Source organism: Saccopteryx leptura, chromosome 6, assembly GCF_036850995.1.
Source record: "Saccopteryx leptura isolate mSacLep1 chromosome 6, mSacLep1_pri_phased_curated, whole genome shotgun sequence".
In the NCBI taxonomy this organism is placed as follows: domain Eukaryota; kingdom Metazoa; phylum Chordata; class Mammalia; order Chiroptera; family Emballonuridae; genus Saccopteryx; species Saccopteryx leptura.
In genome coordinates, this window is record NC_089508.1 from 50744910 (window position 1) to 50770208 (window position 25299).

General features: G+C 40.4%; 1 protein-coding gene across 1 annotated transcript; it reads right to left on the reverse strand.

The window, feature by feature from the left end:
• Positions 1–3927: 3927 nt before the first annotated feature.
• On the reverse strand, positions 3928–22927 carry FEM1B (fem-1 homolog B). The gene is made up of 2 exons (XM_066344472.1): positions 22003–22927; positions 3928–9970 (listed from the first exon to the last, which is right to left on the reverse strand). Exons 1-2 carry the CDS (start codon positions 22248–22250, stop codon positions 8335–8337), a joined length of 1884 nt encoding a protein of 627 aa, XP_066200569.1. The 5' UTR covers positions 22251–22927; the 3' UTR covers positions 3928–8334.
• Between the last annotated feature and the right edge of the window lie 2372 nt (positions 22928–25299).

The window sequence follows — 25299 nt, forward strand, 5'->3', positions numbered from 1 at the left end:
ATAGTGGTTTTAGAATTTGGTCCGTGGATTGTGGAGATTTCTTAATATCTAGGCTTACCGTCTAGTAGAGGAGAAAGACCTCCAACAAGAAGTTATGAAATGAGATGTGCAAGACGTTCTAGGTGATTTCACTGTTGACTCTGAGAACCCCTGGGACGGGCAGGCCCTCAGAGAAGAGGCCGAAGGGCAAAGCATGGGCAGACTCAAGAGAGGCCTCTGGCCCTGTGCCATCACAGTGTTCTGCAGGGAAATAGACATCAACTGTGGTGTCAGTTCCAGCCAGCTGAGAGCTGGAAAGAAGAAATCCAAGGACGAGTGCTGCTTCTCGCTGGCACTAGGTGGTGTGGTTATGCAAGCTCAGCGGGCAAACTGTACCTCTTAAAGCAGATTATGTATTCAGAGCTGACCTTCTCCAAGTGGGGTCCTAGAGCCACCTCAACCGGAACCACAGACTAAGTTCCACTCAGATCTTCCAAATCCAATTTTTTTTGACAGAGACAGAGACAGAACATCAGACAGAAAAGGATAGACAGGAAGGAAGAGAGATAAGCATCAATTCTTCGTGTGGCTCCTTAGTCTCCTTAGTTGTTCATTGATTGCTTTCGCATGTGTGCCTTGACGGTGTTGGGGGCTACAGCAGAGCAAGTGACCCCTTACTTAAGCCAGAGACCTTGGGCTCAAGGCAGTGACCCCGTGCTCAAGCTGGTGAACCCATGCTCAAGCCGGATAAGCCTGCACTCAAGCTGGCGACCTCAAGGTTTAGAACCTGGGTCTTCTGTGTCCCAGGCTGAAGCTGTATCCACTGCACCGCCACCTGATCAGGCCCAAATCCAATTTCTGAAGTAATTTCAAACATTAAAACTCAGAGCACCGGCAATCTAGAGCCATAAAATTCTGTTCTTCTCTAATCATCAATGTCAGTTTCTTAAACAATGCAGCCTTTCTCAGCTGCCCTAGGCCTATCTTGGTGGCAGCTCAGGCAAAACCCTTAACAAAAACTCCCAATGGACCTCCTTCCAGTGCAAACTGTAGTTTCTGGGTCTTGCTTTTGTGGAGGAAAGTAGTATTTCTTTACAAGACAGGTATCAGGTGGAAGGGGCAAAGTGTTAAATACAAGAGGGGAAATAACCCTGTCTCCTCAAATGCGGAAGAGCTCCTGGGAGGTACGCAACAGCTTTTCATGTCATTGCTCTCCCAGAATAAGACAGTAGCCTTGAGTCAATTCCACAGGCTTTAAGCCCCAAGATGCCAAGCAGCCTATAATGAAACAGTTGGCTTACTCATGCTCCAAACAAAGAAATAGCCAGGTGTCTCCACTAAATGTGCCTTGGATGGCTTAACACTGCCCTTAGTGGAGAATGATCCTGTTTTCACTCAATACATTGGTCATTGTTTTTATCTTTAGCTAATGTCACGTCAACCCTTTATTCTGCACTACTACTTACTATTAAAAACAATCCCCCAAATTACCCTTATATTAGTATTAACATCAACTAGGACCTTCTCAAAGGGCAGTCAAGCTTAATCAACCACATTCAAATCTGTAGTGCTTTTGTGTCACTGTCTGTTCCATTAGCTTTGACATTACACTAAAGTAGGCCAGCATGTTCCAAAACAGAAACCGAAACAGAACAGAGGTGCTTTGCTGGTTCAGCATGAAGTGTCTGTCAGAAGCCTGGCACCCGGACTCTGAGACTTTGCAATGCGACAGAGGCTACAATGTACCGAGCAAATTCAGGAGGCTCACAGTCGGGTCTGAGGAGAAAAGGACTTGTTTTTAAAAGGATGAGATACCATTCTTTAATGGACTCACCTTCTTTTATCAGTATTTCATGTTCTTTGTTCTTATCTCCCCGAACTACATTTAAAAAACAACAAACCAGGAAGCAACTCAAATGTTTTCTGAAATGTTTCAGAAGATAGCCCAAGCCAGAGTCAAAAAGTAACATAAAATTTTACCTGGGGAATTAAAATTTGAGGAAAAAGAGAAAACAGGGGTATTAAGCTGAACAACAAGCTTAACAAGGGCAGGGACCATCTTTCATATACATGTATGTACATCCCTGGTATAGTGGCAGATACATAGCAGGTGCTTAGTAAGTGTTCATTTCCAAATTTTTTCCCACTTGTTGAGGCAAGAGCAAACAAACCCTAGTCCTGCTCTTGGGCTGGACTAAGCACAGCAAATTTACAAAGTAAAGCAAATTAAAAAATGCAATTTTGTCTAAGTTTGCCAACAAGCTTTGTGCACCACCTGAGAAGATGAAGGAGAGAAAGGATGAGGGAGAGAAGGCAGAGGAAGGAAAGAAAGAGGAAGGCGAGAAGTGGGAGAGGGAAGCCATTACAGGACTAGAAGAAAACATTGGTAAAGATTTATGCTCTTGGGCCTGACCAGGCCGTGGCGTGGTAGAGCATCAGACTGGGACACGGAGGATCCAGGTTCTAAACCCCATGGTCGCAGGCTTGAGCCCAGGGTCACTGGCTTGAGCAAGGGGTCACTCACTCTGCTGGAGCCCCCCTCCCCTGGGTCAAGGCACGTATCAGAAAGCAAATCAATGAACAACTAAGGAGACTAAAGGAGCTGCAATGAAGAATTGATGCTTCTCATCTCTTCCTTCTCTCTCTATCTCTGTCACACACACACAAAAAGATTTATGACCTTGGAATGCAGAAAACTTTGTAACAAGCAAGACATAAAACTCAGAATCCATTTTTTTAAAAAAGATAAATTTGGCTACATAAAAATGTAAACTTCTGCTACACATATTTCTATATTTAAAGTAAAAAAAAAAAAAAAAAAAAAAAAAAACTACCAACTGATATATGACAGAAAATTTCCTATGCTTCCAAAAAATTTCTAACAAGACCGCAACCCAAAAGAAAAATATAAAAGCCAGTAAATATATCAAAGTGTCCACCTGATTCATAAAGGGACACAGGTAAAAAAAAATGAAATTAGGTAATATCTGACATCTATAAGGGTGTAAGGAGATTAAAGGCAATTTTATAACTTCTACAAGATTTTAAATACTAATCCAGAAGTTCTAAAGCTAGTAATGAATTTGTTCTATGAATAAATATAGTATATTAGGATGCTCACTCAAGCATTATTTAGAATATAAATAAGCTGAAAACCTAAAATTTCAACAATAAAGTGTGGTTAAATAAATTTTAGGTCCATCCACAGAATTGTTATGAAGTTTGTTTTTTAAATCTATACATACCAAAATAAACATCTTGATATATTAACTGAAAAAGATGCAGAACAGTGAAGGAAAGGTAAAATCCATTGTATTTTTTAAATAAAAAGAAAACTAAGACCTGACTAGTGGTGGCACGGTGGATAAAGCATTGACCTGGGAATGCTGAGGTTGCCAGTTCAAATCCCTGGGCTTGCCTGGTCAAGGCACATATGGGAGTTGATGCTTCCTACTCCTCCCCCCTTCTCTCTCTCTCTCTCCTAAAATGAATAAATAAAATCTTAAAAAAGAAAAAGAAAACTAAGTACATATATGCACAGAAAAATTCTAGGAAGCTACTCAAAAAACCAGTTATGGTCACTACCCTCCAAAGAGTCCAAATAGAAGGCAGAGAGAGATAGGAAGGGAATTTTCTTTTATTTTTACTATTTGAATTTTTCTTTACTGAATTTTTCCCCCATGCATGTGTGTAACTTTAACAACTTTTTTCAAATGAGTTCAACAAAAGATCTCAACTGATCAATAAAGACACAAACTTCGAGGTATTTTTTTTCCAAACAATTTACTGAACACAAACACCATTTTTTTCTTTTACACAGCAATTTTGTTAGTTTCAAATTAGCTAAGTTATTAGAACTGTCAATTGCCATGAAATTAAAAGTGATTCTACTTGTCAAACTCAAACAGAAAATGTCATGCAATATATAAATCACTAATAGACCTCTGGTGCAGTAAGCAAGTTCACTAAGTTTATTAAAGTCACATAAATGGTTTGACAAAAGTGCACAATAGAATAACATCACTGGTTTGTTATAAATCACAGTGAATTACTAGAATACACCATTTAGTTCCGCTACATGGAGGATTGCAGGATGGGATAAATATTATAAAGGATGGGATCTTTCAACACATTAGGCCAGTCAGATTTTACTTCCCAACTATGTACCTCTGAAAAGATTGATTAGCAAAGCTGAGGTTTTCTTCCCTCATGTTTTCTCCTCTACCAGTTACTAAGCAACAACAAAAAAAGCCATGCACAAATTTTACGACACCTGATAAAAAAACATACAAAACCTTGGTCACTTCATCACTTGGCAAAGCTTGCATCTTCTCTCCATTTTTTCTGTTTAGGCCGTTCATCATGTGACTCACCCCTAAATGAAAAGCTGTTAATAATTTAGCAATACTCACCCCTGCACACATCAAGGTATACTCCCCATAACCATCAAGTCCATGTCCCTTCCCTACACATTAACACAAATGAACACACCACAAACCTAGGACTAGAGACCACATTTACTTTACAGTTTTAAAATTAATATATCTATCACCACTATCACTGTAGTATTTATTTCAGATCCCATATTTGGGGATGGGGATGCTATACAACCCAGCCCATCTGAGTATGTGGGCAAATCTGCCAGAAATGTATGAGAAAGCCCTGCAATGTACCATACATAACTAGGAGCTTTCTACATTCCAGAGAGGGTATCCAGAGCAGAGCTGTGCATTTTCACAGAAGAACACACAGCTTAAAATTTTATGAACTAGTAAACCTGTCAGAGAGCAAAAGGCAATTTGGATTTCATTAACCCATTTTAATGTTATAGCCTGGAAATAAACATTTACAATTTTTACAGAAAGTCTACCATAAAAACAAGTCTTTATACTCTTATCCATCTCCTCACTAGTTTAATCATTGGCTGCTTCTAAAACCAGCAAACAGTAATCCAAGTTAAAGCAACCCACTCCTCACCCTGCCCAATTCCAAAAAAAAAAAATAAATGCTCTGCTTGAATAATCCAAAATGGTCTTATTCATAAAGAAGCTGCCTGTGCTGCAGTGGAGAAGGCGACAGGGTGTTGTTCCCTTGGGGTTTTAATTTTTAAAAACAGTTATTTAGGGATCCACTGCCCCAAATCCTATTTTACTTCACACAGTGCTATCATACCTAAGTTTCTCATAATTACCATTTATTATTCAACAATTAGTATCATGAAATAAAACCCTTCCCGGAGATAAGCAAGACCAAAGCTTGCTTTTTAGTTTGTTGGTTTGTCTGAAGCTCCCACAGCAAAGAACCTTGCTGTAGCTGGACTCCGGCTACTAGAGCAATCAGGGTAGACTGAAAAAAACCATGTTATGTCAGAATTCTGATGTCAAAAACATCCCCCTTCTTTATCAACTGAGGGCATGGATTTGCTGCCGTTCCTTGAGTTAATTAATTACCTAGACTCAAGAACTCAATTTTACCAACTCTATTAAAAGCACAAAACCAAGTAAAGTTTCAAATGGTTTGACCAGGCATTCATCTACCTGGGCCTCTAGGTCAAACAAATTTATAGGATGATTACTGAGCAAGACTAAGAAGTTTTGACTGAATTGGTAATGTTATCAAGGAAAATTTACAATCCAGAGCTTAATCCTAGCAATAAGAAACAAAATAACGAAAGTGGCTATGAAATGGAGACAGCCCCCAGTTCTGAGAGCTGAGATACAAAACTATCACCTTTCTTACCTATTTAGTTTCCTTAAAAAAAAAATCAAGGACAAAAAATCTTAAGGTTGGGAAGGGTTTGGCTAAATACATTTTAAAATAATTCTACCAAAAACAAATAAAAAACAGGCATGTAGATCACTTATTTCAAGAATGTTTTTATACATGTTTCACAATACGTATCTGGATTTATTTTACAAGACAGAATCAGATCCTTAGCAATATAGTGCACAATGTACTCCTATACTATGGTTAAAAAAAAATCTCAGTTACCATTAGCAGAGTTCATAGTTTATTCCACTGTCTTCAAATTCTTGCTCCAACTCTGTCAGCATTTCAATCAGCAGTTTTACTTTCTCCAGCATTCAGTCCTCCCTTCTCAAAAACACTGTCATTAATTTTTAATGTCTAAATATGTACATATAATCATTATCGTCATTTTACAAAGAAGCAACATCTAAAACAGTGCTGGTCCTGGGTAGCCAAAGGGATGAAATGGTTTTTAAAACATGCAACACTATCTGATATTTTAAGTTTTGGTCTTTAAAAATCATAAACATTAATGATGAAACCAACTGATGATACCAAGTATCATAGCCATTTCTCAGACTGTCAAATAAGCAGGCCTTGAAGTCTGAAAAATGCAGGGTCTGATCTGTGCAGTGGAAAGGCATGATTCACTCACCTTGAGGATGTGCATTTTCTCTTTCAGTCCATTAGAGTCGCCAAGAACAAAGTACAGAATTTCCTTGACTCATACCAGGAGCATCAAGGCCAGTAATTTTCAAATTAGGGTTCAAACACCTCCCTTTAAACCACCCTAAAAACCTTCCTTGTAAAATATCTCAGGTTAGAAAAACAGAAATATATTACCATGACAGAATTACCATCAAAACATTCCTAACTGAAGCAAGAAGACACACGAAGTATAACTACAGTAGCTACAAAAGTATCTTGCATTCTTGGGGGAAAAGTTTTTAAACCTCCCCCTTCCATGCCTTCCTACCCCTTCAACGTATTTCATTTTGTGGGGTATCTCTATTTTATTTAAGGCCCTAGGTGCTGATTTTGGCTTGGTCATTATGTTTTATACTGATTCAACTGCAACCTTTCTCTTATACTTCACAAAGCAATATCCATACACAAAATGTTAACTGAAACCTTACATGTTTTAAGGTTATTATCTGATGTTGCTACATCATCATAATGCTTTTCATGAAAGAAAAAAAAAAGGTGTAGGTCTTCACTTACAGTACCATGCACTATGAGTAGCTAAGGCATTCATTTGGCACTAGAGAGAAAAATACAGATATAGCTAATTTTACTTTATCATTTTTAACATCAATAAAAATAAGTGTGTATGCTTTACTTGAATTTCTGTGATGCTTAAAAGATAATCACAGAAATACTCTTAGTTTTACACTTAAATGTTGCCATTAAAACAAAACAAAATAATAATAAAGACCTCTGTACAGCCTGTCAGAATTAGTGATATTTTGTGGTTGAAAAATTTACAGCTCTCAGACAAGTATCTTTCAAAGTGGCATTGCAAATTATTTTCATCATCAAAAGTATTTAATTTCCTATACCACACTAGTGATTTTTTTCTACTTATCACAGACTAAGTAATTGACAAAATATTTAAATATCCTGGTTCCTTTCATCGGTCATACACACCTTATTAAGGAGGCACAAATAATGCCCTCTGGAACAGTAGTTTCCAAATTTTAAAGGATACCACACAGGAGGAAAGAGAGATATAAACAAAAAATAGAATATGTAACTATATGTGACAACTTGTTTCCTAAGAAAACTAAGCATTCATAATTTTAAATGTTTGTGAGTCGAGTCAAATGCAGACTGCTACAATTTAGATAAAATAATTAAAACAGAGACTTCAAAGAATCTCATAATTCGAAGCCTAAAGGCAAATAGTCCATCAATATTCTCTTAAAAGTTACTTTAAGATTACTAGTTGGTATATAACACCCAGCATACTGCAACAATTTCAATGGATTTAACTTTATAAATTTATAACCATTATTAAATTAACACATTTTTTATTCATCTGCAGTAATATTTTTTAAATCCTCCTGATGTTATAATGTGTTGTATCACTGCTCCACATAATGAACGGAAGAGTGAAACTGCCCACAGCAGTTTGGCATGTGCAGAACACCTGGGCATCCCACTACATTTAATGTTCACTGTTAGTTGTTTTTTTTTTTTTTCATGAAATCCTCAAAACTGCTGAAGGATAACATGCTGACAAAGGTTTAACAGACATGATCTTGTAGGCAGTTTTTTCAAACATTATCAACTTCAAATCATAAATATTCTTTGTCACAGAAACAAGATATTTTATAATTCATTCTTTTAAAAACAGGAAAAAGTTAAGTCACCAATATTCAAATACCTTAGATTAGTTACACCTAAACAATGTGGCTTTGTTTCAAGTGTATTTGAAATCATTTACCACATGAGGCAAGAAGACCAGATACAGACTTCTAGAAGGATGGGTAGGGAGAAAGGGCAGTGGAAAAAAAAGTAGAATTTATGAACACATAATTCTATTGTCTGTGATTAAAGTTCTTTACTTTTTAGCACCACATTAAACAAATTTACATATCCAGTCACTTAGTGAAATCCAACAAATTCCTCAAGAGTTCTGGGGATCTGGTCTTGGTAGTTAATGTCATTAGCCCGAACTGCTCGGGCAGCCAGGCACTTGAGACTCATCTTCATTTGAGTTTTAAGTAGGATTTCAGATACCCCAGTTGTACTTCTGTCTAGCGGAGTTTTGTTCTGTTTATTTGTCATGTCAGTGTGAGCGCCAGCTTCCACTAGGCTGATGATGATAGAGTGCAGGGTCAGAAAATCACTGATAGGCCTGTTGTACTGAACAATAATATGAAGAGCACTGTTCCCTTCATTGTCCACAGCATTCACTTCGGCACCACAGTCCAGCAGGAGCTTGGTGACAAGCGCGTTTGGAAAGCTGCAGACATCATTGGTGTGGAAATCATCAACTGGGGTGTTCGAATTGACAGCTAGATGCAGCAAAGTGAAACCTTCCCGAGTTCTGGGATCAAGGTGAATCAGGTTGTAGATCTGCTTGTTAATTTTGCACTGATCTTCTTCACTGCACTGTGTTTTGGTGGAGATACACACTAAATACAGAAAGGTATAGAGATTACATTCGTAATTGTCCATAGCACTGTGGACATCAGCATCTGAAATATTTCTTACTCTGTTCATACTCTGTTCTATTTCCAAAACACTGCATCTCAAAACACATTCTATATCTGGCGCTTTCACGGTTTCATTCAAATGTATCATCTGTGAAAAAACTTGAGCAAATCGAAGAAGATCCTTGTGGGTATTCCTGTTACCTTTCTGTCGGAGATGCAAGGCGTGAAGCCACAACTTGATACACTGTTCGAATTCCATGTTATCTGCATAAACAGCTCCCCTGTAAATGATGGGATGTGAAACATCAATATTGTCAGCACCTAAAATCCGTTCCCGAACTATAAGGCCTTCCATGTGAAGAGCATCTCTGTCTTGCCGAATGGATTCCAGTTCCTGAGGATTTCTACATTCAGTTCTATTCCCATAAGCATGAATTGGTGGGAGAACTTCTTTCTCAAGAATATTATCACCATCTTGAAACCTTTCCAACATGGCCAAATATAAATAGTGGTATGTCTTCATGATGTCATAGTTCTCACGGTCATTTGCAAAGGAGGCACCCAACAGTTCCAAAGCTTCAATACGACTTCTTCGGTCACAATCAGCATGAGACAGCAACAGTTCGACAACATCAGCTTTACAGCTTTCGGCAGCTACTTTTAATGGTGTCATCCCATGGCCATTCACTACTATTGCAGCACGCCATTTTATCAGCTCTTTCACAATATCTATGTGCCCAGCTTCGGCTGCAAAGTGCAGTGCTGTGGCTCCACAATGTGCTTTAGCATTGGGATCAGCACGTTGTTCTAAAAGGTATCTGACCACATCAGTGTGTCCCTTATACGCTGCAATCATTAGGCAGGTGTTGTCATACTTGTTGGCAATGCTGATGTTGGCATTATTTTCAACCAAGTATTTCACAATGTCCAGTCTGCCATCAAAGCACGCTGCCCGCAGAGGTGTCGAGTTAGTTACTGTAGTATGGTTCACGTTGGCTCCATGACTGACTAAAAGTTTAACAACTTCAAAATGTCCTGCTCCTGCTGCACACCAAAGAGCAGTGGCACCATCAATGACATACCTATTATTCATGAAGAGAACAAACAATTAGAGAATGGAGGCCACATACTAACAGAAATTTTAAAAAGGTATTCATTTGTTCTGACCAAAATCAATCTACAGAATACTGAAAAAACATGTTTTTGATGAAAATAAAGCCAGGTATTTTAAGTAAAGCACTTTGCATATTACCTATGCCTAGTATGAGGCCAGTAAATGTTAGCTATTACTATTATTACTAAAGTATATAAACTTTTTTTAAAATCACCTTTTGGCCCTGGCCAGTTGGCTCAGTGGATAAAGCATCAGCCCAGCATGTGGATACCCTGGTTTTGATCCCCCATCAGGGCACACATGAAAATAAACCATCTGCTTCCCTTCCCTCTCCCCTCTCCCCTCTCTCTCTCTTCCCTCTTGCAGCCAGTGGCTTGAATGGTTCAAACGTTGGCCACAAGCATTGAGGATAGCTCAGCTGTGATTCAAGCATCGGCCCCAGATAGGGGCTACAGGCCCCAGATCCGGCCCCGGTCACGCGCATGTGGGAGTCTGTCTATCTCCCCTCCTCTCACATAAAAAAAGAAAAAAATAATAACCAACTTTCTACTAACCAAAGTAAATAAATTTCAGATAGAGAAAATTTATAGATGTACCATATTCCTCCATGTATAAGACGCACCTTAATTTCGAGGCCCAAAATTTGAAAAAAAAAATGTATCACATAAAGTTATTGAACTCAAGTTTTTTTTATCATAAAATTCATACAAGTCCTCATCACTGTCAAAACTCCCACCCATTAGATTGTCCTCATCTGTGTCTGATGACGAATCACTGTCTTCATATATTGCCTCGTCCTCAGTTCCATCTATGGCATTTGAAATGTCACACTTCTTAAATGACTTGACAACGATCTCAATCTTGATATTATCCCTCTGGTCTTTTCACCCAGGTATAAACTTCTCCTATAGTTGGTTTCTTCACTCTTTCTGCTGGTGTCAAATTGTCCCCACAAGTAGAAAAAATCTACAACAATGAGTGCAAAAACAAGTGCGAAAAAGCAGAAAATGCAAGTAAAAAAATCTACAACCACTGTATAAGATGCGCCCAGTTTTTAGACCCCCAATTTTTTTCAGAAAAGGGTGCGTCTTATACATGGTAAATTGGTATCTTCTTTGGCACCAAGCTGATGCACTGGCTCTTTTTTTTTTTTTTTTTAATGTTTATTTTATTGATTTTAGAGAGAGAGGAAGGAGAGGGAGAGACAGGAACATCAATCTGTTCTTGTATGTGCCCTGACAGTGGATCAAACCGGCAACCTCTGTGCTTCAGGACCATGCTCTAACCAGCGGAGCCATCCAGCCAGGGCTCACTGGCTCTTAAGAGCACATCCTTCCCAGTATCCCACAGGTACCAGTTTCTCTCATTAAGTCAGTAAAGAAGCCACCCAGTCCCTACAGTAACATTGTTAGAAACTGCTATAGGGAGAAGAAAAGTAAGCAGACAACTTTCCCCTACGATTATCTAAGCTAACCAAATACAAGGATGGGGGAAAAGTAGGCTTATAGTTGTGAGAACATGAAATATGAGTTTATTCTTGTATTATTATTATTTATTAATTGTATTATTTTCCATACGAACAACTGTAAACCTACTTTTGCACCACCCTGTATTATACTTACTCTACTACAGCAAAGAGAATGAAGTAATTACTGCTCCTACAACAATATGGATGGATCATATAAACATAATGCTGAGCAAAAGAAGTCACCCAAACATAGTACATATGGTTTTATTATTATTACATTTACATATCTATCTCTAGTGTGAGAAGTCAGGATATTGGTTATCTTTAGGGGGGGTACTGAATAGCAAGAAGCACAAAGAAGACTTTGTTAAATAAATATGTATAAGTGTGTGTGTCTATGTGTATTCCTCAACTAAGCCATTGGAGAAAAACATTAACAGCAGGAAACAACTAGCAGTTTCCAAAAACCAAGCAGGCATCTTCCCTGACCTTCAGTCTGTGTTTGGACTATATAACTTCACAGTAACCCCTTACTTAATTACTGAATCTAAACTGTGCTAGGTTCACTGCTTATATAAATTAGCTTGATAGGAAGCCAATCTTTCCCACCTTTTCATTTCAATTTTCGCCCAACTCCAGTTTCCCAACTTTACACCCTATTGCTGACCATCAATTCTAAAAATAGATTTTTGCTGGATACTTAAATCTATTCTGCTAGAACCACTAAAATAAATATACATATTTGAAAGTATTAAACAAAAAGGTACATCAAAAGCAATATTCACTAGAGCGATTAATTACCAAACATCTGACTGATGAGTTTCTCACCATACAACCTTATAACACAGGTCAAATTATACCCCCCTGGTTTAATATAAATATGATAGTTTAACCCCAACTACCAACACCCAAAAATAATACCACCTACAATTTCTGCTGAAAATAAAAAACCCCACTTTATAATCATTTTAAAATGACTATATTTGAAACTTCTTCAGTTTCAAATAATAACACAAAATGTTTATAAGCAAAACCTTCACAGTAACAGTTACCTATGGATTACCTATAGGGGAGGATAGAAGATTGACTGGAAATGTCCTATATCATGATCTAGGTAGGAGCTACATGGGTGAACATTTAGGGGGGAAAAAAACTCACATAACTACACACATAACATTTGTGCATTTTAAATCTTGAGGTAAATTTTGAGATAAACCTCAAAATAAAGTTTTCTGAAGTCTCTTTTTAAAAATTTTAATGCCATTTAACAGTTAATTTTTTAAACTAAAGAATGAATAAGAAAATAAGACATTACATCCATATTTTTTTTCTTTTTTTTGGTTTTTTGTTTTTTTTTTTTGTTTATTGTGACAGAGACAGAAGAGTCAGAGAGAAGGACAAATAGGGACAGACTGGAAAGGAGAGAGATGAGAAGCACCAATTCTCCACTGTAGCACCTTAGTTGTTCACTGATTGCTTTCTCATATGTGCCTTGACCGGGGAGGCTACAGCAGAGTGAGTAACCCCTTGCTCAAGCCAGCGACCTTGGGCTCAAACTGGTGAGCCTTACTCATACCAGATGAGCCCAAGTTCAAGCTGGCAACCTCGGGGTTTCAAACCTGGGTCCTCTGTGTCCCAGTCAGATGCTCTATCCACTGCACCACCACCTGGTCAGGCTGGTTTTGTTAACAAATGGTGCTGAAGCTACTAGATGCCTGTATGAGGAAATAATTAACCTTGACTCTATCTCACATTATACACAAAAATCAAAGTAGCACCACAGACCTATAATATGAAAAGCAAAAACAATAAAAGTCCCCCCAAAAAATGCTATCTTCATGACCTTGAGAGTTTGACAATTTTTAAACAAAATGAAAAATTGCAATAACCATAAAAGAAAAAGTTTGATTCATTCGACTACATTAAAATTAAAAACTTCTCATCAAAAAACACTGTAGCGCCTGACCAGGTGGTGGCGCAGTGGACAGAGTGTCGGACTGGGATGCGGAAGGACCCAGGTTCGAGACCCCGAGGTCACCAGTTTGAGCACGGGCTCATCTGGCTTGAGCAAAGAGCTCACCAGCTTAGACCCAAGGTCGCTGGCTCCAGCAGGGGGTTCCTCGGTCTGCCGAAGGCCCACGGTCAAGGCACATGTGAGAAAGCAATCAATGAACAACTAAGAAGTCGCAACGCACAACGAGAAACTGATGATTGATGCTTCTCATCTCTCTCCGTTCCTGTCTGTCTGTCCCTGTCTATCTCTGCCTCTGTAAAAAAAACAAAAAAAAAAAAACACTGTAGCCTGACCAGGCGGTGGCGCAGTGGATAGAGTGTCGGACTGGGATGTGGAGGACCCAGGTTCGAGACCCCAAAGTCGCCAGCTTGAGCTCAGACTCATCTGGTTTGAGAAAGGCTCACCAGTTTGAGCCCAAAGTTGCTGGCCTGAGCAAGGGGTCCCTCGGTCTGCTGTAGCCCCCAGGCCAAGGCACATATGAGAAATCAATTAATGAACAACTAAGGAGCCACAACGAAGAATTGATGTTTCTCATCTCTCTCCCTTCCTGTCTCTCTGTCCCTATCTGTCCCTCTCTCTGCCACAAAAAAAAAAAAAAGGACACTGTAAAGAAGGAAAACAGGCAATTCACTCACTGTGAGAAGACATTTGTATTAGATGTCTTTGACAAAAAAAGGCAAACTCCCAATTATAAAATGGTGAAAAGATTGAACAAGTATACTTCACAAAAGAAGATACTCAAATAACAATAAACATATGAAAAGATGTTCAAGATAATTACTTACCAGGGGAATGCAAATTAAAACTAGGAGATACCGGCCCTGGCCGGTTGGCTCAGCATTAGAGCGTTGGCCTGGCGTGCGGGGGACCGGGGTTCGATTCCCGGCCAGCACACATAGGAGAAGCACCCATTTGCTTCTCCACCCCGCCCCCCTCCTTCCTCTCTGTCTCTCTCCTCCCCTCTCGCAGCCAAGGCTCCATTGGAGCAAAGATGGCCCGGGCGCTGGGGATGGCTCCTTGGCCTCTGCCCCAGGCGCTAGAGTGGCTCTGGTCGCGGCAGAGCAATGCCCTGGAGGGGCAGAGCATCGCCCCCTGGTGGGCAGAGCGTCGCCCCTGGTGGGCGTGCTAGGTGGATCCTGGTCGGGCGCATGCGGGAGTCTGTCTGACTGTCTCTCCCCGTTTCCAGCTTCAGAAAAATTAAAAAATTTAAAAAAAAACTAGGAGATACCAATATAAACCCACCCAAGTAGCTAAAATTAATAAGAACCAACATGACAATATTAAGTGTTGCCCAGCAGGTGGAACAACACAAACTCTCACTGCTTGTGAAAGTTGCTGGTAGGAATATAATTTAGTTCAACCACTTTGAGAAAACTGGCAATAACTATTGAAGTTAAGCCCTGGCCAAGTAGCTCAGTTGGTTAGAGCATTATCCAGATACACCAAGGTTGCAGGTTCAAGCCTGTCAGGGCACATACAAAAATCAACTGGCCCTGGCCAGCTGGTTCAGTGGTAGAGCATAGGCCCCATGTGGGGATGTCCCAGGTTCAACTCCTGGTCAGGGCACACAGAAGAAGCAACCATTTGGCTTTCTCCACCCCCTCCCCCTCCCCATCTCATTCTCTCTCTCTCTCTCTCTCTCTCTCTCTCTGTCTCCCGCAGCTATGGCTCCATTGGTTTGAGCAAGTTGGCGGGCCCCTGGTGCTGAACATGCCTCTGTGGCACCTGCACCTTAGGTGCTAAAAATAGCTCGGTTACAAGCAACAACCCAGATGGGCAGAGCATAGGGCTTGCCAGGTGAACCCTGGTAGGCACACATGTGGGAGTTTGGTCTCTGTCTCCCCTCCTATTACTTAAAAAAAAAAAAGAAAGAATCAACCAATGAATGCATAAGTAACTGGAGCAAATTAATGTGTTTTTCTCTGTCCCATTCTCTCTCCTCTCTAAAATCAATTAAAAAAAATTTTTTTAAGTTAAACATACACCCACCCTATGACCCAGCAACTCTACTTCTTGGTATATTCTGAACAGAAAAATATACAAATGTCCATCAGAAAGCTATCCAGAAATGTTCGTAGCAGCTTTATTTATAATAGTCAAATATTATTAAAATAACCAAAATATCCATCAACAGGATAAATAAACTGCCATATAATCATATAATGGAATGCTACAAAGCATTAAATAAACTATTGATACATGCAACTGCATGGATAAATCTCAGAGAGTTAAGCAAAGAAAAAAAAAGCTATATAGTAAAAGAGTATACTGTTATGATTCCATTTATAAGAAATTCAAGTATAGGCAGAATAATCAGTTCCAGGAGGGAAAAGGAAAGGAACTGACTGAGAAATGGCACAAGGGACACTTTTAAAATGATCAAATGTTCTACATATTGATCTAGAAGATAGTTACATGAAAGTAAACACTAAAATTTTATCATATTGTACACTTAAGATTTATGCACCTCACTAGATATTACACCTTAACTAAAAATAGATGTAATTCTAAACAAAAATGAGGCACAAACCAATTTAAAGAAAAACAGTTTAAACAAACACAAATAGCTAATTAGTACTTTCAATATGCCAAGTACTGTATTAGTTTAAAATCTCATTTAATTCTCATAATAACCCCTTCCCAATTACCCTATGAGGTAGACACTATTTATATGCCCATTTTACAGATATGTAACTAAAAAGTTTTGATATTAAAAATAAAGTACTTTAGAAACTATAAAATGCATCAAATAAAAGAAATCATATCTATGATGTTTTAATTTAAAAAGCATTTTTCAAACTGACTACTAATATAATCTACCCAAAACAATACAGTTAATATAGTTTATGCTTACATAATTCCAGTATTTTCTTGCACTCTTTAAAAGTATAAAATTATTATATGCCAGAAACATAAAAATAAACAGTAAAACTTAATAGGCATTCACACAGTTACCTGTAACTTTAGAAATTACAGATAAATATGATCCTATTTTAAAGATTAAAAAATAGAAAAAATGGTTAAAATATATTTCTGGCCTCAAATTCCCAAGAATGGGCCCTGGCCAGTTAACTCAGCTGGTAAGCTCAGCTGGTTACCTCAGTTAGAACGTCAGTCTTAGGCGACAACTTTTCAGGTTTGATAATCAGGGCACACAAGGGAAGCAACCAATGAATGCACAACTAAGTGGAACAGCAAGTCAATGCTTCCCTTCCCCCTGCCCTCTCTCTCCCTTCCTCTCTCTGTCTCTCTAAAAATCAATCCATAAATTAAAAATTTAAGCCCAGGCCGGTTGCTCGCTTGGAGTGTCGTCAAGAAGCCTAGAGGTTGCTGGTTTGATTCCCAGTCAGCACACATACAGGAATAGCTCCATATTCCTGTCTGTCTGTCTGTCCTTCTCTCTCTCCCTGCCTCCCTCTATAAATAAATAAATAAATAAATAAATAAATAAATAAATAAATAAAATTCCAAGAATGGTATAGAGTAAAAATTAAGTTACAAATATACTTCACTTGGTTTTTAAAAGTTTAATACTTTTTTTAATATAGCCTAATAATTTCCATTTTTTAATATTCTTTTGTGACAGGCACCTCAAAGGTCATTACCTATTTTCTGAGGCAATTAAAATTCTTTAACTAGTTTATGACAAAAAAATGCACTGCAATTTATTATAAAATGGCTAGTCCTTCAGAAACATTGGCTGTAGTAAAATTTTAATTTCTACACCTAAACAAAAATATTAAATAAAGAGAAATAAAATCCTAATATCCATGACATTCCTTTGTTCATAAAATTCACCTAAAATTATAAGCATAAACTGCCTCAAACAAAATACCAAACATATTTATAACAGAAAATAAAAATATAATAAAATGTAATATTTACTTAGTGCCTATTAGGAGAAGCACTATATAAAACCATGATCTTTCCAGACTCAGTCCAAAACTGCAACACAAACTCTCTACTATAATTTCATCTTAAAAATCTAGAAACTATAATCTTATATTCAAAATGTATGCATCAGATGATGGAAACATTTCATAATAAAACATTTCTGTTCTAAAGTCAACTATTTTCTGATTCAATTTGAAATAAACATGTCTGGTTCAAGGGTTTGAAATGGAAATAAAAATTAATTAAATGTAAATAATCAGCACTTTAAGCAAAGTTTTAAAAATTATTAGATTAAATGTAGTTCCTAGAAACATGCTGGCAATGACTTTCTAAAGGAAGTCAAATGATGATGAGCCTCTCATTCCTTTCCCCTCAGTGGTAGTCAACCTGGTCCCTACCGCCCACTAGTGGGCATTCCAGCTTTCATGGTGGGCAGTAGCGGAGCAACCAAAGTACAGCTAGTGCTCGATTTATGACCACAACTGTTTCCGGCAGACCGGTCGTAACACGATTTGGTCGTTAAGTTGAGTAGGCTATATGTACAGTACTGTGAAATGATGTTATAAAAATCTTTGTCATATTTTATCATTTTTTTTCATTATTGTTATATATAATTTTCTTTGTTCATTTTATGCCGTTTGTATCATCTCTACACCATTTTGTTTCTTATTTTTACATTCGTCAGGTTTAAGTAAAACAATGCATTACCAGTACAACTGGTTTAATATTTGCAAAGACAATTTCCTCTTGGTAGACAATTTGGGAGGGGTTTGATGAAAAATATCCAAGACACAAAACACAAATTGCTGTACAGAGTCTGGGATAACAGTTGAAATGGTGCACGTGGAGATGGTAGTGCTGCCGGAAGCTGGTCTGCACTGTCATACGCCCAGCTGGGCAACGCTTGTGCTGCCAGACACGGAGCAGTTGTGGCTAGTGACTGTGGTCATAAAGTCGAATGGTCGTAAGTTGCATAGGTCGTTAAGTCAATCAATATTTGTATAAATAAAAAGATAGATTTAACTTTAGTAAGTTGTTTTATAAAGATTTATTCTGCCAAACTTAGCGAAAATCCGACATAAAGTACTTGGTAAGTAGTTATTATTATATGCTTTAACTTGCTGTAACTCTGCTTTATAAATTTTATAAAGTAAAGTTACTTCCCTACTTTATAAATCACCATTACTGTGGAACCGGTGGGCGGTTAGAAAATTTTACTACTAACAGAGATACAAAAATGGGCGGTAGGGTATAAAAAGGTTGACTACCCCTGCTCTACATGGACATTTATTAAAAGTATTAGTAGTAGCACTGAACCTAAAACTAAGAGCACTCAACAAAAAGCCTCAGAATTCCCAGAGGTCCTGTTCTTCCCATCCATGTCAGCAAACCTCTTCTAGCATAGGAGTGCCCACAAATTTCTGGCACAGAGCAGTCAGGCTCTGAGAACTCATGCCAGCACAATCTTCCAGGGTCACATGATTCCTAAATTTTGTTCTGTTCCATTTCTATAACATTCTTAACATCTTCACATTCTCCAACTAAGGTTCTTCTTTCATTTCCACTCTTGAAACTTGTCTTCTTGTCCACTCATCTGTGTCAATTTTAGCCTTCACATATCAAGCCATAAGTAAAACAGTATCAAACGTTACTCCTAAAAAAATAAACAAGTACTCTAGCAAGTATCATAGTGGTGCTTAATCCTAGTGGGTGGTCTCTTCCCCCTTGAAGCTCTATTATGAATCCACTTTTGTTTCCTAAGATATTATAGACGTCTTTAGACAGAACATAGGCCTTTAAAAAACTTTTTTAATGTTGTTTTAATGTCTCTCACACACACATAGAAAACACATTATATCAAACCCATAATTACACAGATTCTGTTGCTTAGGATAGAGCTAAGAAGTGAGATTTTTTTTTTAATATTAGGCAAATTAACAGGAGAGGTGGTGAACGATTTGGCAAAAAAAAATTATGAAAATGGTACACAAGTAACTAAAAGTTAAGAAACACTAACCTACTTTCCTTTAGCATACACAGAGAACCTGTTTGTCTCCATCTGCCATGGGTCTCAAGTGCCAATGGCATCAATCTAACGATAGGGGTTTGGCTAAGTACCTCAAAAGCCAGCACCCAAGGGATGTGAACACCTCACTCAGCCTAACATTTTCACAATGTCTGGGATGAGTGCAGAGTGAAATCATCACATTGACAATAACATTCTCTTCATCTAGTTTTGAAATGCCAAAATAACTGGAATAAAATGCAAAATAATCTCACCAAGTCAGGTGAGTGGGCAGAAAGGCAGCCATGAACTTCAATTCTCCTTTGTTAATCAGGAACTTTATATCTTTTTTTCTGTATCTTCTCCAGAATATGGCACAGAGCTAGGCCCATCATCAGCATTAATAAATAAAATAAACGCTAAACTATTTTAACATAGCAGCTAATACGTTTATAATTGTTAATAATCCATAAACAAAACAGGTATCATGAATGATAGAAATGTTTGCAGCTTCAGCCTCACCAGAGTCTGTCTCTTGATACTTTACTCAAGGATCATCAATATCTGGCCTCCACCTCCCTCTAGTCTCCCACAATCTCTGTCTTAATTTCCCTGGCTTGAATTCCTTCCTGCAACTGCACTGAAACACTTGTCACTGCAAATGCACTATGCTGCTGACCCTCTTCTTCACTTCCTACAAAAATCCTTTCCAAACTCAGCTCAAACATCAGCTGTCTGGGAAGCCTTCCCTGATTCCTCAAACAAAGCCGAGCACTTCCTCTTCCTGTGCCCCTCAGAAGTTCAAAAGATTTCTATAACCCAAAATGGCCCATTTGCAATGACTCATTGATATATCTATTTTCCAACCCCCTCCTACTAAACTGTCTTCCTCCACAGTGGGAAAAGTACGTTATATATCTCTGCATACCCAATTAATACTGCAAAACCTGGCACACAGAAGGTGTTCAATAAATGTTTGCTCACTTGAACCCCTCAATTTCACAGCCCAGTGCAGATTACTGGGCAAGGTAAGCCACTATTTAGGCTCAATTTCCAGTCATTTCAGGTTCTTTCAATTGCCATTTCAAAATACCTTTCTCTTTGATGCTTAAGAAAAACAGCAATAAAAGTAAAGCATTTCCAAATGCTTTAGAAAACTATGTTTTCTCACCACTACTCTTCCCTCATCCAAACAGGCCTTAGCAAGCTCACTAGCAGCACTGTTCCCAGGGGCTGTTTTTGCAGATTCATATCTCAATGGATTCATGTGACCATACAACTGAAAGAGTGCTATAAGTTCCGGGGTCTTTCGGTCCCTCCTCCTCTGAGTACAGGAAAGGCTTTGGGAATGCAGGGAGATACAGAAAGGATACAGAAGCCAGTAGGAGAAAGCAAACATGAATCAGGTTGCCATCTTTGGTCAACATGAAAAAAAAAAATCTCCATCTCTTTAATGTCTAGAGAGGTGGTGGCAGAGATTAACCACTACCCGTGGACTATCATTTCATTAAAATGTAATACTCTAAAATATTTTCCTCTCACCTAAAACAGAAGGAAAAGCCTTCATTATTTAAACCTAAGAATCAATCAAATTTCAACAATGCCCTGGTCATCTTCAAGAAGTGATTTTTTAATCCAGTTTTAACCAAGCAGTTTTCTATCACCAAAACAAAAAGTAACATATCTTTATGCTTGGACTACATCTACTTAAAAAAAAATTTTTTTTTTAATGTACTGGTACAAGTCAACAAAAACAAATGCAATCAATGAAGTAAAATCTTTATGCAGTCGTAACCTATAAAAAACACTTTATAATAACCCACCAAAAAATAATAATAACATCCAACCTGACAATTCTGTGTTCAACATTATCATACCCCCAAAAATGTACAATCAAACCCAAAGGGCAAATTTTAACTATGACAATATGAATTTTTGAACTCATCAGGAAAAAAACTAAATTATCAAGCTTCCCCACACTATCACAGGATAACATGTAATTAACAATGGCATTATCTCCTACACCAGTCCAGTGCCATTTTTGCAGCCAATATATCTACCTCCAGCAATGTGGAAGAGTCGGAGTCATGTCTGAGGATGTCTGGATGCGTGACAATCCCTCGAGAGGTTGGAGCTGCTGCTGGTTCTAGGGATTTATTTTGATATTAAGGCCCCAGCAAGCCACTGAAGGCTTTATCAGACCACTCACTTGAAGAGGTAAAAACTGGCTGGCCAAATAACTCATCAGGGGTCTTAAATATTAACTGCTGACCTCGTTAATTTCTGATCTCGATTACAACTTCAGTACTGATAAAGTAAAACCCGAAAAGGTTGCCACCTCCTTCATACTGTTTGTTCATAGACTATCTAGACAAGACTAACTATAGACATCAAGACAGAGAGTGTATTTACCTATGTAGAGAACAAGATGAAGGGGCCGATGAGGATGAGCAGCAAAACATGGGATGGAAGTACTAACAGCCCTGGAAGATGAAGTGGGCATTAATGGGACAGGAGGATGTACAAAAAGGGAGAAGTGAAGAGAGTGAGGGAGGGGAGGGCTCATGAAGTGGTAGGTCCGCGGGCAAAGATGAGGAAGCTGGAGTTGGGGGTACCTACCCATCGAAGCGGACGGTGCCAGTCTGCTGAGTCTGCACTCGGTAATGTTCTAACAGCAAGCGCACCACCTTGGCGTGGCCATTGCGGGCTGCGATGATAAGGGGCGTAGAGCGCTGCCCTCCCTGCTGGCTGACATAGCCAAGCAGATAGCGGATGTCGCTTTCAGACCGGTTGAGAAGCAAGGCGGCTAGGGTCAGCACCTTGCCCTCGCTGGCCGCCTTGTATACATAGCCAGCCAGGCCCTCCATGGCCGCCGCCAACTCCAATACCCGTTTGGTCGCCACCGCTGCTGCTGCCTTGCGCCCCCGGAGGCCGCGTTCGCCAGATGTATAAACCTGGGCCCTCAGAGCCCATTCAACAAGGCACCGTCGCCGTCGCCGCGCCCAGGCAGCAGCGCGGCCCGGGGAGGGCGGAGAGGGAGAGGTGGCGGACTGCCGCAGGGGGGCACGTCCACGACCCAGCCCCGGCAGGGAGGAGGGCGGTCAGGGCCGCCCCCAAGGCCCCTGGCGCGGGCCCTGGGCCGAGGCGATCTCCATGGCGGCCGCCGCCCCAGGCCTCTGGCCGGACCCCTCCTTCCTGCGGGCTGCGACAAGCGCGTGTCCGAGCTACGGGTCGCCGGTGAGGTTCCCAAGAGGGCAGCGCGCGCCCCGTATGGCGAAAGATGGGCGCGTCTCACCAGACCCGGCCCTCCAGGCCCAAGGCCGAAGCTGCCTCCGCCTCCTCTCTCGGACCTCCCTAGCTGGAGGAAACACGCAGGCCCTCGCCCACGGAGCTCTGGAGCGCCAGAAGCTGTCGATGGCTTCGGAACTTCATGCCTGGGGGTGCTCCTGTTGCGATGCGGAACGCTCCCGCGGCAGCAGCAGCCTCCGACCTCCGGGCGGGGAGGATGGCAAGCCTCTGCTGGCAGGGCCGGGAGGGGGAGGGTGCGAGCGGGAGAGACGGTTAAGTGCAGTGTCTCTTCCAAAACCGGCCGACGGGGAAACGAGCCTTGGTGAAGAAAGGTTCTGCTGTGTGAAACTTACCCATCCCCAACTGAACCTGGGTGTTCTCACTGCCCTTGACGCCTGGCCCCTGCCCCTCTACCCCATGGCCCTGGAGGGTCCCTCATCAGGAACGGGGACAGAGTGAAAGCATTGAACTCTTACTTCCGATAGGGGCATCGCCCCATTTTATCATAGACGGTGTGGTGACACCCTCTCCCCGCCACTCTGTCCCTTATTGGGGGCTCAGGGAGGGTGTTGAGGGCACCCGGCAGGGTCCATAGTATTTGGAAAAGGGTGGCTAATTTGAGCCCCCAAAATGTGGGAAGGCTTTGAGGGCCGCTATACCAGGCCCTGAGAAGGGACTGGAAGACTGGCCTGTGCTCCCTGGAGAGGGGGATTGAGCCTGTCTGAAAGGTCGGGAGAAGGAAACTGCTCCTGGTGGAAAGAATGCACGTCTGTGTTCAAACAAGACCAGAACCCTAATCCTGAGCCTGATAGAACCTTCCTTTTGTCCATATCTCACAAGATTGTTAGGATTTAAAAAGATCATTTAACCAATGAATACTAGAGATCTACTATGTGCCAGGCTCTGCTTCGCACTAGGGATTCAGTGGTAACCAGATAGATACACTGCCTTCTCTTTAGGTGTTTGTGTTGTGGGGAAAACAAACAATGAACAAGTAAACAAATGACAGACAAGACTGATTACTACTACCATTTGCTATGAAACCGAAGAAACTGAGTGATGGGGCGGGCTAATTTACTGTGGGTGGTCAGTCAAGACCTCCGTGACAGGTAACAACGGTATTCTAGGCAGAGAGAATAACGAGCACAAAAGCCTGAAGCGGAACAGTCTTGAGAAGCTTAGAAACAAATGTCAGGGTGATTGCAGCGGAGTGGGCCATGGGAAATAAAGTCAGCAGAGTACAGGTTATGTTAGGACCTAATAACCCATTTTAAAGTGTTTAAATTCTACCCTTAAAAGCGTGATTGGGTCCTGGCCGTTGGATAGCTGGGTTTGTTGGAGCATCCACCCAAAGCGCCAAGGTTACGGGTTGGATCACGGGTCAGGGCACATACAGAAACAGATCGATATAACTCTCTCTCCTTCTCTCTTTTCTTCTTCTCCTGCTCTCCCACCCCCCTCCCACTTCCTATCTCATTAGAATCTGTAAATAAAAACTTCTTTTTTTTTTTTAATGTGATGGACCTGACCTGTGGTGGTGAGTGGATAAAGCTTCAAACTAAAACGCTGAGAATGCTGGTGCGGAACCCCGGATTGCCGGGTCAGGGCACATATAGTAGCTAATGCTTCCTGCTCCTCTCCCCTTCTCTTTCTCTCTTCTCTAAAAAGAATAAATAAAGTCTTAAAAAACATTTTTTAATAACAACTTCCTGAACCATAGAACACAATAAAATTAAAGAAAGAAAGAAAGAAGAAAAAAGAAAAGAAAAGATGGGCCAGACTAGGCGGTGGCGCAGTGGATAGAACGTCGGACTGGGATGCCGAGGACTTCTGGTTTGAAACCCGATGTCACTGGCTAGAGTGCGGGATCACCAGCTTGAAAGCAGTGTCCCTGGCTCAAGCATGGGATCATAGACATGACTCCATGGTCGCTGGCTTGAGCCCAAAGGTCGCTGGCTTGAAGTCCAAGGTCACTGGCTTGAGCAATGGGTCACTCACTCTGCTGTAGCACCACCACCACCCCCCACCACCCCTACCCCCCCACCACCCTCCCACCCCCTCACCACCCCCCCACCCCCCCACCCCCCCACCCCCCCACCCTCCCACCCCCTCACCACCCCCCCACCCCCCCCCCACCCGTCAAGGCACATAATGAGAAAGCAATCAATGAACAACTAAGTTGCCGCAAGGAAAAATTGATGCTTCTCATCTCTCCCTTCCCATCTGTCTGTCCCTATCTGTCTTTCTCTGACTCTGACTGTCAAAAAAATAAAATGTGATGGGAGCATTTCAAGAGTTTTAAACAGGAGAGTGACAAGATACAATTTATGTTTTTAAAAAGATCACTCTGGTTGCTGTGTGGAGAGTAAACCCTAGGAGGCAAGAGTAGAAGCAAGGAAGGTCATTTAGGATAACAGGTCACAGACTAGGATGGTAGGAGTGGTATAGTGAAGCCCCTGAGGCAGTCACAGAAAGTATAACCTCAGTATGGAAGTTACTTCCTCCTCCCCCATATCCCACCCCCTACCTGAGAACAATATCTACCACAGAGAAAGAACAGACACTTTTATTAAGTCCCCAGGGACCAGACTAGGCCAAGTTTACATAAATTACTTTATTTGAACCCCA

What these genes read in the sequence shown, in the direction of transcription:
- FEM1B (XM_066344472.1), bottom strand. Translation starts at nt 22,250, where the DNA reads ATGGAGGGCCTGGCTGGCTATGTATACAAGGCGGCCAGCGAGGGCAAG. An exon ending in GGCACCGTCCGCTTCGATGG is followed by an intron (nt 9,971 to 22,002) that starts GTAGGTACCCCC and finishes CATGAATAATAG; the next exon opens with GTATGTCATTGATGGTGCCA.